At 48.5% G+C, this 12,901-nt stretch overlaps 1 protein-coding gene across 1 annotated transcript in view; it reads left to right on the top strand.

Annotated features, from left to right (window-relative positions):
* Positions 1-1,141: 1,141 nt before the first annotated feature.
* FBP2 (fructose-bisphosphatase 2) overlaps positions 1,142-12,901 on the top strand; it is a 42,796-nt gene continuing 31,036 nt past the window's right edge. Inside the window, exons 1-3 of the mRNA XM_063110780.1 lie at positions 1,142-1,416; positions 4,614-4,776; positions 6,757-6,849. Coding sequence (XP_062966850.1) covers positions 1,247-1,416; positions 4,614-4,776; positions 6,757-6,849 — 426 coding nt within the window. The 5' untranslated portion in view covers positions 1,142-1,246. The remainder of the gene's footprint in view (positions 1,417-4,613; positions 4,777-6,756; positions 6,850-12,901) is intronic.

Here is a 12,901-nt window from a genome sequence, read left to right as displayed (position 1 = left end):
CCATGGACCTTCTGAACAGCTGAACAAAGGCCAGCAGCCGCCACCTCGTGAACTCACGGTCCGTGAGTTAAATAGCCCACGTGGACAGGCCGCGCTGTGTTGTCTGCTGCTTGGAGCTGCACGTCCTGGCTGAGATCACTGTCAGGGTAAGAGTCAAAGTGCAGGGCCATGTGCGTATTCTACTGCTTTGTAAAATGGAATTCACACTTGACTAATATAGGTACATTGAAAAACTGCAAGGATAACAGCAGCTGACAAAGTATTGAGTGCTTCCTATGTCTCAGGTCCTCTTATCACCTTGAATCCTCACAGCCACTCTACAGGGAGGAGGTCTCATGTTACCCACACTCACGAGAGAGGAAACTGAGGATTCAAGGGGTCAGTAGCTTTCCCAAGCCCTACAACTAGCAGAAAACTAGCTTGGGCCTCAAAGCCAGTTCTGTCTCCCCTAGAGGAAGTGCTCTGACCACCATACACAGACCCCTGCCCGTGCCTGGTGGCTGTACAGACCGCCCCAGCTCGGACAGCAGCGATTTCTAGGGGGTGGGATGGGGGGATGGGCCAGTGGGGCAGACTTCAGTGTTTTCTTTATACACTTCCTCAGTGTTTCCTTTTTAATAAGCAAGTATTATTGTTGTTATAAAAGTACAAATCCAGAGAACTTGATAAACTAACACTGGCACCAGGTCCTATAGGAGGAATATAATTGTTTTCTTCCAGATTTGGATATCTGCTATGGATATCTACCAGTCATACACACTTTCTGGAAATAAAAAGCATTTTTTTCAAACTCGTTTGAAAGAACTCTGGCTAAGGAGACTCCATGATCACCGTTACTGTACTGTGACCTATGCCCCAGATAAGATATTTGTCATCTGCCACCTGTAACGGTGGGAGAGTTGGTCCTGCAGCGGATAGATGTCCTTGAATAGGACAGTTTTATGGGTAATTTTTTATCATCAGATGGATTTTTCACCTCCCACCTGTTCCTAAGTGGTTAGATTGGGGAGCCCACGGAGAGGAAGCAGGCTCCGCCCAGTTCTATTTAGAGCTTGCTCAGGGCGCTTTGGCTGCTGTCACCAGCCTCGAGGCCAAAGGGATTTCCGTGAGGGCTCAGCCAGTTGCTGCAGTCACGTGGGCTGCGGCCTTTTTCCTTAAAGCTCCGGGTCCAGCACAGGTTGCTCATCAGCTTCCTCACTGCCGAGCTGCAGGGCGAAAAGGCGGATTTGAAGCATTACCAGCCACAATGTCAGACAGAAGCCCCTTCGAAACGGACATGCTCACCCTGACCCGCTACGTCATGGAAAAAGGGCGCCAGGCCAAAGGGACTGGGGAGCTCACGCAGCTGCTGAACTCCATGCTCACGGCCATCAAAGCCATCTCCTCAGCCGTGCGCAAGGCAGGCCTGGCCAACCTGTGAGTCCTGGGGAGGGCCCCGGCAGGGCGGGAGCTGCAGGAGCTTGGGCAGGGAACCGGGTCCAGAGCTCATTTGCCTTCTGTGCCCCAGAAGGAAGTTGCATCCAAGTTTCTATCATGGTGCTTCGATAAAGGGGCCTTTAACCTGCATCAAGAAAGGAAAAAAAACTTCGAGACACGCTATGGAAAAAATATATATAATTTTTCCAGTTACCATTTATTAGAATGATAAGTGCAATGGCTTATCACATCTAACGTAGATTGAGTCCTCATGACTTGTACGTGCACGAGACATTGTCACTGGCACGGAGCAGTGGAGGGGAGACTTGAAACATCTCTTATGTCCTCTGCAGAGTGAGCGTTTTATTGTTATGACCTTTGCCAATGTGTTAGAATCTGGAAATCATTCACAAAATAGAAAACTTCACAGGGCCCGTCCTACATCTCTCTCGCCACTGAAAGGAATCTTGCTGGCAACATTTCTTATTTCTTCTCCGTGACTCGCTCTTTCTCTTTGTCTCCACTTGGTGTGCAGGAGGCTGGGAGGAGTCGGGAGGGGGTGCAGAACCTCTTCCACTGGTCGCCCTTGGTGCTTTATCCAGGCACAGAATGAGTCCATGTTCACACTGTGGCTGCTGATGCTCACAGCCACGGGTCCCTCTTAACTCTGTGACAAAAAGAACAAACTTTGTAGCAATTGCAGTGGCAGTCCACTCAGAAGCTGAAGAGACCCATATTCTGGGAGCAGAGGGACCCAAAATGAAGAACTAACAAAGTCCAATAATTTAAAATATTTATCCTTAACAATTTAGTGGTTTTAACACAAAAAAGTGATAGCATTTTATCCTGAGAGTAGTTATCATAAGATCATCATGGACTTTACTTGTATAAGGTTTTGTGATTCAGTAATGGGCCCGAGTTGGAGATGCACTGTGCTTGGCTTCCTCCTGTCTGTGGATTGCTCTCACTGTGTTATTACCTCATTGGGCAACAGCGGCCAAGCTCTGCCTTTAAGGGCCTTCCTGAATGTGAGGTGCAGCCCTGTGCCCCATCCTGCTCCTGTGGGAGATGGGACCTGCTGAGTGACACTGAATAGCGACCTTGTCTCTCCCTGTATATGGATCCTGCTGTACTTGGCGCCATTTCCTGAGCCACATCTTGGGACAATTCACCCACGTTAATGGGGTTCCTCCTCTGGGCAGGGCTCTCGGCTCAGCAGCAGCTGCCGTGGCAGGATTCTTACTTATCTGGGGCAAAACTCTGATTTTGTGGCAGCTGAGTGTTGGAATGAAGTGGGCATAGGAACTGGATAATTAAGGGGCACATCTTTGGCTTTTCCTACCATCTGATCATGGGCAGTGATTTTTCTCTTGTTAGGACCTCACTTTCTTCGTTTGTAAATGAAGAGGATACTAATGTCCCAAACTTGTAATGTTGTTGAAAGGGTTAATAAGCCTGTGTGGTGACAATTTTGACAGTGCCAGCCCCATAACAAATGCTCAGTATATGCTCCTTATTAACATGGTTCCCAGCCCAGAGCAGGGGAAATCTGCCAGCTGGCTCATGTGCCAACTGACCACTAGGTGGCAGACGCAGCCCCTGGAAGCAGGCGTCGAGCTTCCTCTTTTTCTGGGTGGATTGACAGCTGAGGCAGCGGTCCTGGGTCCGGCACATTGCCATTCAGATGGCATTCTTCCCCTGGCCCCTCTGTAACAGATGCCCAAAGTGGGAGAAGCCCATTGGCTGGAAATTCTTTCTTTCTAATAAAATACTCAAGATTATTTTAAAAGGACCCTGGACTCAGTTAAAGTCACCCCTGTCCTGCAGCAGCCTTGCTTCTGCTCATGAGACTGACACTGTCACCTATTCCTGCCACTGTCCCACGTAGGGACCTCAAGGCCCTCGTTCCTTTGTTTCCTTTTTGGGAAGACATTCTTGGCACAGACTTGATAAATGCCATTTAAAAGTTATCAGAGAGTCTCATGTTTTTCTTTTTTTCCTCCTCTTCTTAGTGTAGGAACAAGGGAACACTTCAGTGCCTGCCACCACCATAGCCTCTCCATGGCTTTCTAATGTCCAAATGGTAGAACATTCCATTTAGAAACTGTCAATAAGCTTTGGTGCTAGTTAAAATGCTAGAATATATTGTTTTATGGGTTAGAAAGCACTATTTCCACACATGATCTAACCTGAAGCAGTTGTCAGGAAATGACCTCTCATTGTGAGTGAGTTTCCATTCTTTCTGGAAGGAGGGGTATTGCCCAGCACCTGGGGGAGGGTTGCTTGTCTTTGACTTGAACCAGGAGGCACAGTCCTTGAGGCCAGGCTGCCAGGCTGCCAGGATTGATTTCCAAGGCAGCTGGCAGCTCATCGTGTCACTCACATCAGACACAAATGATGGGTGTGGAGCAGGGAGAGGGTGGGAAATGACTTTGTCGCAGACTACCTGCAGAACCACTGAAGACTCCTTCAACAAATAAATGGTATTAAAATGAGGAGAGGAAGGGTAGTGACCTTCCTGCCATGCTTTCTTCATAACTCAGTGAGCACACGCTGAGCATCTAGTGTGCCTCTGGCACGGTGGAAACGGAGACAGTGAGGCACAGCTCCAGCCTCAGCAAGCAGACAGCCCAGCAGGAAGGAGGCCCATGAAGATCGTGAGCGCTGGGTGTGCCCAGTGTGTGGTGGGAACCTGCGGGGAGCTTCCCAGACGGGCTCAGCAGGGTGAGCTGGACAGAGCTAAGGGTGGGCAGAGCACACCGGCGGGCCGGGCACGGTGAGTGGAGGTGAGACAGAGCGGGGCTCACCGGGGAGCTATTTGAGGATCACCAACAAAGTCACGCACCTGCAGCGCAGGAAGCCACGGGCGTCACTGTTTGGCGTCCTTCGTGATGGTGATGTCTGATTTTCTGAGCTTTCCCCTTCTCCCTGCCTCCTGGTGCTGAGCGTGGGTTTGTATTTTAGTAAGATTGAATTCTGGTTAATCTCACTGGGAGACTAAGGAAAAATGACAATATCCCTGAAGAGTAAAGGAAGCAAGGCTGCAAATCACTGCTGTGAGATGTAATCTTCTCCTCCTCTATTTATAATTTGGAGACTTCAGAGAAAGGAGGATGCACTGTTGGTGTTTTAGCATCGTGTTCTTTGCTGGAGTTAGGACTCCCCTAGTGACTTCACTGAGCCTTTTTTCTTCTTAGGTATGGAATAGCGGGGAGCATGAATGTGACGGGAGACGAGGTGAAGAAACTGGATGTGTTGTCCAATTCCCTGGTGATCAACATGCTGCAGTCCTCCTACAGCACCTGCGTCCTGGTCTCGGAAGAAAATAAGGACGCGATCATCACCTCCAAGGACAGGAGGGTGCGTTCTGGGTGGGCTGCAGTTCCACTTGTCACCAGGAGATGGTGCTACTTAGCTAGGAAGAAGCTGGTTGCTTTTTTTTTTAAGTTTTGTGATTTCCCTCTGTTTTCTTAACATTTGTTTTCTTGTTAGTGCAGGTGTGTCTGGGAAGGGTCAATATTCACTGTGGGTTTACAAACAGTTTATTAGAGAGAGTGGCTTGCTGGTGGCCAAAGAAATCCAAGCAATGTTCAGCCGCAATGTTGTAACGTAAAACAGATGCAGGGACTCCCAGCCCTTATTTTGTACACTGGGCATTGGTGATGAGGAGCTGTTTCCTTATGATTAGTTGGAAGGACAGGAAAGATAAAATAAAGCCTAACCGATTAAGCACCTACTGTGTGCCAAGTGTGGTAGAAGGCACTTTCACACTTGTTACATGGATTTAAGCTAAATCATACCTGCTACGTTCAACTTTCAATTTCAGGGGGGAGGACCCTTGTTCGTCTCCCCAGTTTAATCTACCACTGCCTTCCGTAGTTGGCTTGAGCTACACAGATCTTCATGCTAGTTTTTTGGGTTTTTTTTGGGGGGGCAGTTGGCCTGTATGGGGATCTGAACCCTTGACCTTGGTGTTACAACACTGTGCTCTAACCACTTGACTAACCGGCCAGCGCACTCATGCTCGCTCACGAAGCTGCTCCACGTCTGCTCCCCATGCCGGGAGCTCCCGCTGGTGTCTCTGTCTGCAAGTCTTCCTCGGGCTCCAGGTGTCTTTGCTCCTTCATTCCAGTCAGGCCTCTCATCGAATGTTCCTCCCTCCCACTCTCCTGCCCCTCACCCGGTTTGGTTTGTCTTTAGAGCACGTGCCACAACCTGTTTTTGTGTTTGCCTGTGTCTGCTTCATCCACCAAAACGTCAGCTTTATGACATCGGCCTTGCTGTTGCTCCTCTCCATGAAACCCCGGCGCCCTGCACAGTTTCCAGCACTGGCTAGATGCTCAGCAAATACCTGTTGGATAAATGCACGCATGGGCCAAGTTGGGTTATTCATAGAGGGGTTGAGGAATTCCCATTTAGGGATTACCCCACTTTTCCCCCTCCCTCTGGCGGAGCAAGGAAAGAAAAAGAAACAAAGCTCAAATGAAGCTAGGGCACGACTCATGGAAAGTCAGGGCAGCCAGCGTGAGTGGAGGTGGAAACCACTCCCCGTCACTTGATGCTTCATTGCCCCTGTTTAACTGGTCGGGTGACTCCAGCCTGTCACCAAGGGCTCTCTCAGCACCTTGCACATGGGAGATCTGTGAAAAGTGTCTGGGATTTCCTTCCATGGAAGGTTGTTGGCTGGAATTGCCCATGACAGCAGAGTGGGGGGGGGGGACAAAGGTCTCTCAAGGCCCCGCCCACTTTATCTTCTGGTCTTCACATCAGAAAGGAGAGTTGGATTCAGCAAACCCAGAAGAGTGTTTTTATTCTCCTAGTATACTTTTCCATACCAACCATCTTAGTAAGACAGACCCAGGGGTCCTGACAAGAGCGTTCTGTGACGAAGTCTTCTGCAAAAATGCTCTAAGATGAAAAGACCTGTCTGCAGAGAGGCCAGAAAGAAATATCCCTAAGCCCACAGCTGGCTGACCGTGGACACTAGCAGAGCTGCCCTGGGCACCTTCGGGCAGCAGCCCGGGTTCAGCTTCCACTTCCCACCTCTCCAGGTGGGAATTCCAGACCTGGGTTCCTCTCACACCCTCAGCAGCTCTGAGCCCTGGTGGGCCCAGGAGGGAAGAGCTGCTGGGGCCTCTAGCTGCTGGGTGGGCATCAGTGCATCTGCGTGGGGTGGGGCTGGCCCTGGGCTGCAGAAGTCCTACATGTGGGTGCATGCTGTCCCCCGTGTGTGACGGTGTTTCCTGATAAGGATGCGCATGGCCCTGAGTCTCCTCTGATGCAGTGTGTCTGAGAGAGAGCAGTCATGCTGATCTGCTGGTTCTTCCCTCTGTGATTCAGGGGAAATATGTGGTCTGCTTTGACCCACTGGATGGATCTTCCAACATTGACTGCCTGGCCTCCATCGGGACCATATTTGCCATCTACAGAAAGGTGAGTAGACAGGTTGACACTTCACGCCTCCTTCCTGTGGTGGTTTCTGGAAGATTCCTAGGCTGAGCATCGTGAGTCTGTCCTCCCACTGACTAGACTCACCACTGGAGGCAAACCACGGCCCCCTCTGCCTCAGGCTGCTCCTTGGAAGGACCAAGGTGGCGATTCTTCTTCTGCCTTCTTTCTGGCCTTCCTGGGAGGGTGAGGTGAAAGGACAGAAGGGACCTCGTTTGGAAGTCTGGATGTGACCCAGGTGTCAGGTGTGGCTTCAGGTTCAGGAGGCATCTGAAGCCCATTTCAACTCTTAGGGTGCTGGTTTTCTGTTGCTGCCATCACAATTTACCACACATTAGAGGCTTAAAACAACACCCGTCAATTGTCCCCCAGTTCTGTAGTGAGAATCCGGCAGGCCTGGTTGGCTTCTCTGCTTAGAGTCTCACAGGGCCCAAATCCAGGTGACAGCTGGTCTGGCCTCTTATCAGGCTCCGGGGAGACTTTGCTTCCAGGTTCATTTAGGTTGGCAGGATTTGCTTCCATTCTGTGGTGGGATTGAGGTCCCCGTGTCTTCACTGGCAGATGGCCAGGGTCACTCTCAGCCTCGAGAGGCTGCCATATCTTTGGCTTGTGACCCCTTCATTTTTAAAGCCAGCAAAGGCCATGCAAGGCTTTCTCATGCTTCAAATCTTTCTGACATTCCCCTCCCCACTGGCTTTGCATCATCTCCCCTGCCTCCAGCCGCAGAAAGTTCTCTGCTTAAAGGCTCATTTGATTAGATTGGGCTAATCTAATCTGGACGATCCAGGATAATCTCCCTGTTTTAAATCTGCAAACCTGGTCACATTTTCAGTGTCCTTTTCACTATGCAATGCAACAGATTCACAGATTCTGGGGATTAGGGTATCTTTGGGGCCATTCTGCCTACCCCACAAACCTGACAACAGAGAGGCTCCTCTGGGCTGGTTCGTGACCATCCTGCATGCCCAGAAACCTCAGGACAGACCACTTAATCCAGACAACAGGTTTGGCCGTGCCTCAGCTTTGGGGTCAGTCATTGCCCAAATCAGCATGGCCGAGCTTTGCCCTCGGGGCCTCTGAGCAGAAGCAGCACGGCAGGCGTGGGGCTGGGGCTCCGGCAGCGGGAGGCTGCACCTGGAGAGGCGCTGGCTGCTGCTGGAGGCGCCTCGCTGGCCACCGCTGAACTGCTCGTGGTCCACAGAGGGAGGCGTCACCTCCTTCCTACATCGACCACCAACCAGCTGGGCACTGGTTACATGATGTCTGCAGATGTCCCATCATCACCTCTCCGTGTGCATCTGTCCTGGTACTCCTTCCAGATCATGAGCTCAGTGGAATATTAGGTGCGCCCGTCACCCAGCCGTACCTGTGGGTGACATTCATACAGCCACAGATATGTGTGCTCAGCTGATGGTTGTCCAAAAAGGGGTGGTGGAATTTGATTGTTAGGGGCAACCTTTCAAAAGCTTAGCAGAAAACACACCTTAGCAGGACATGTGAATTAGCCTGAACTTTCCTCCTGAGAAGAGCCGTAGAGCGCAGGGGCGCTGTCCTCATGGGGGGTGCTGTCCTCCTGGAGGACCGAGTGGAAGCCACGTGGACAGGGGACCTCGCAGGGGTTTGCTTTCCCCGCAGGTGTTCCTCTCTTCTTTTCCTGTGAAGAGAGAGAGACTTTTGCTCAGGAAGAGGGAGAGAATGACACAGGACACCTTCTCTGGTATCTGAGAACGTTGACGACTGAGGAAACGCTTCCAGGTTCAGTGAACATGGGGTGGGTGAGCAAGGAGCTCTGCTTCTCCCCGTGAGGTCCAGCTTAGAGGAAAAAAGAAAGAGGTCGGTAAAGTTCATGTGGTTCTGAAACAAAACACCCATTTATCTTGAAGTGGCCTTAAACGTTGGCTTGAGAGTCACACTCTCGGCTGCCCTCACGGGTCAGGCACTGTCCTCACCTCGGCCCCATGTGGAAGGCACAGGTGCTACTGTCACGTTTTCCTGAGGAGGTGAGTGACGTGGCTAAAGTCACCCCATCAGTAATGGCAGGACAGGGATTCACACCGGCTCCCTAACTCCACCGACACAGCTCTGAGTATCTTCTAAGACCACCTGGGTTAAAGACAAAGAGGAAATGGGGGCCGGCCCATGGCTCACTTGGGAGGGTGTGGTCCCAACAACACCAAGTCAAGGATTAAGGTCCCCTAACCAGTCATCTTGAAAAAAAAACAGGAATATTATTACCTAAGTGTAGGACATTCACACTTGAATTTAGATGAGTTTGAACACAGCAATCTTTGTCTTAAATTTTAAATAAAGCACAGGCTTTGAAGGCTAGTTCAAATAACCATGGATTCCCTGGATAATATTTCTAAGGAAGAGGAGCAAATTTGAGAGATTAATAAACCAGTTTTGGAAAGGATATTATGAAAACAATACTCAAAGGAAATCCCTGTGACCCTCAAACAATGTCTACTGAGAGAGCAACTCACTTCAGAGACCTACTGGGGCTGTCACTGCATCTCAGAACCTTGCCAAAACCGGGAGAATGCCTGTCTCCAGCCAGGACTTCTGATGCTCTGACGAATACAAGCAAGAGAAGAAAACAATAAGGGGTGTAAAGAATAATTTTAATTTAAAAACTACACTGCAAAAAAAGACAGTATAAATAAAATTAAAAGGCAATGACAGTTGAGGAAAATATCTGTAACATATACAAGGCATTAATATCCTTCATATGTATAGAGCTATTAAAGTCAACCAGATGACGAATATCCTGGCAAAAAAATAAGCAACAGACATGAAATATACAACTTACAAAATAAGAAATAAAAATGGGCAATAAACATATAAAAAGTTTTACCTTGTTCATTACAAAAAGTAAAAAATAAAACAAAAGACAGGTCATTTTTATTTACTTATTTATTTTTACCTATCAAATTGACCAAGATGAAAGGATAATACTATCTCGTGCTTACCAGACTGAATTAAAGTGAGTTCTCTTGTCTCTGATGGTAAAGGTATAAATTGATGCAATCTTCCTGGAGGATAGCTTTCAATATGAATTTTAAAATTTTTTACCCAATAATTTTATTATTTGGAATTTCTCTTGGGAAAATGATGAGCGATACAAGTATTTATGCACTATATTGTTCATCTCAGATTGTTTTGATATTTAAAAAATTAGGAGCCATAAAAAGGATAATAAGGGAATATTACAAACAACTCTACACACATAAATTTGACAAGTTAGGTGAAATAGACCAACTCCTCAAAAAGTACACTCCTATAACTCACCCAATATAAAATAGATAATTTGAATAGCTAATTATAGGTCTCTATAACTATTAAGAAAATAGAATTTAAAAAAGGAATCTCCAGGTCCAGATGGTTTCACTGGAGAATTCCACCAAATGCTTAGATTATTCAATCTCTCTCAGAAAACAGACAGGGAAGGAACGCTTCTCAATTCATTTTATGAACCAAGCATTACACTGATACCAAAACCAAAGACAGTTCAAAAAAAGAAAACTACAGATGGGTATCTCTCACCAACAGATGCAAAAATTCTTAACAAAGTATTAGCAAATAGAATTCAACAACAGATAAATAGAATTACACACCATGAATAAGTAGGGTTTATTCCAGTGGTGGAAGGCTGGTTCACTATTTATTTTATTTTTTATTTTTTATAGTTTATTTATTAATTGTTTTTTTTACATCCTATGGTGTTGCAGAAGGGGAAGGAAATGGGGAAAGAAAGAGGAAGGAGGAGGGGCAGGATTGAGGCCTGTGGCCCCCCCATCCCTGCAGGAGTCCAGGGGTCTTCCAGCAGTGTCTTGGTCATTACTGGGCTGGGTACAGATGTCAGAAGGGTGTGGCCAAATACCTCACCCCCCCCCCGCCACCCCAACTCAGGAACCCAGGACACTTCTTGTGGCAGCTTGGTGGTCATCACTTTGCTAGTTGTGGGTATCATGGGAGCATGGCCAAGGCCCAAGGCCTGCCACCAACCCAGCTTGGTAAAGCCCGGGGCACTTCTTGCAGTGGCTTGGTGGTCATTGCTGGGCTGGTTGCAGGTGTTGGGCGGGGCGGGGCTGAGGTCCTTGGCCCCCCACCACCCCAGCTCGGGAGAGCCCGGGTTGCTACCTGCACTGGTTGCAGGTGTCGGGGGTGTGGCTGAGGCCCTTGGCCCCTACCGCCCTGGCTCAGGAGAGCCCGGAGCGCTTCCTGTGGCAGCTTGGTGGTCATTGCTGGGCTGGTTGCAGGTGTCAGAGGGCATGGCTGAGGCCTCCAGCCCTTCCCCCTCCCTGGCTTGGTAGCCCAGAGGAATTCTGGTCCTTCTAAGTTTTATAGGTGTTCTTTGGTGATATGAGGCCTTTACTAGTTAATATCAAACATTGTCTCTGGTCTGTGGGTATTTTTTTTTTTCTTCCAGTTCTGTGTTGGATTATTTGTTGCTCCTACCACTTAAACTCTGCACTGGAACTAGTTTGTTGTCCTTTGCTTACTTTTAAAATGGGGGAACTTCCTTTGGGGACCGGCACTTGAGCCCTGTGGTTGAGCTAAATTTTTACTTTGCTGTTGACTCCCTGGGGAAGGCTTTTTGTGCAGCTCAGGCTTTAATGGTTGACTTTATAGATACTTCCAGGTCTGTGAAATCTGCTGCACCTGGGTTGTATGGAAACTCTGGTCTGGGCCTGAGTCTTTTCAGCAAACTGCACCTCCTGCAGTTCTATATTCCCGACCAGTCTCCACTGAGTGCTCCTGCACTGACTGGGGGCAGATCCGCTGTCCATGCTGTGCCCCAGTGTTCTCCTAGTGGGCCCATCTCCCCCACCACCTGCACTCCAAACACTTCCTATGGGGTGGGCTGTGGGCTGGACCCTTGTGATGACTCAGCAGTCTCTGAGTGGCTCCTTTTTTTTCAGCTGTTCTGGCTCCTCGCTCCTACATGGGTTCATGGGAACCCAATTAGTGGTCTTGCTGGCCTGGGGGTCACCAAGGTCCTCTTCTCCCCTGCCACCTCCAAGCAACTTCATCTGAAGGGCACAGCTGTGGCTTTTGCCAGCTCTTGCTCCGTGCACTCAGCAGCTCCAGACTGGGAAGTGGCCGGGGCTCGAAATGGTTGGAGCAGTTCTTTTTTTCTTTCATTGTGGCTTCTCCCGCCTTCATGCACTCCAAAGGTCTCTCCTCCTCTTTCCCTGAGGTCTTGTGGCTCCAGCTTGGCTGTCATTGCTTTTTAATAGTTGTAAATTTGTTGATTTGTGGGAGAGAGTGACAATGGGGACTGTCTATTCTGCCATCTTGACTGGAAGCCTGGTTCACAATTAAAATCAGTAAATGTAATCTGCCATAACAACATGCTAAAGAAGAAAAATTATGTAATCACATCAATCGATGAAGAAAAATCTTTCGACAGAATTCAACATTCACTCACGGTTTAGAAAAGAAACATTGCAAAATAAGAAACAGAGGAGGAGCTTCCCTCAACAGGACAAAGAACACCTACAAAAACTCTACAGCTTGCATCACATCTCATGGTGAAAGACTGAAAGCTTTTCCTTTAAGATCAGGAACAAGGCAAGGATGTACAGCTTCATCGCGGTTTATTCAGCACAGCACTGGAAGTTTTAGCCAGCAGAATAGGGCAAGGAAAAGAAATAAAAGGCATGCAGATTGGAAAGGAAGTAATAAAACTGTCCTTCTTTGCAGATGACATGATGGTATATGTGGAAAATCTCAAAGAACCTACAAACGAAACCCAAACTAAGCAAAAACAAATGCAGCATCATAGCTCAATATAGGAAAGTCTCCAAGTCCGGGAGAAATTGGCAGGACAGGACTCTGGTTTGTACACAGAAAATATGATTTTCGGCTGAACAAAGATGTTTCAGAAGCTTCAATGAGAAGACTAAAGATTTTTTGTTTGTTTGTTTTTTAACTGGTGAGGGGATCGCTCAGCCAGTGAACGCACCGGCCATCCCTAAGTATGATAGGGACCTGCGGCCTCGGTGATACCAGCGCCGCACTCTCCCGAGTGAGC

The sequence above is a fragment of the Cynocephalus volans genome, chromosome 10, assembly GCF_027409185.1.
Source record: "Cynocephalus volans isolate mCynVol1 chromosome 10, mCynVol1.pri, whole genome shotgun sequence".
NCBI lineage: Eukaryota > Metazoa > Chordata > Mammalia > Dermoptera > Cynocephalidae > Cynocephalus > Cynocephalus volans.
Note: the sequence above shows the minus strand (reverse complement) of the source record. Positions and strands in the feature narration are given on the sequence as shown.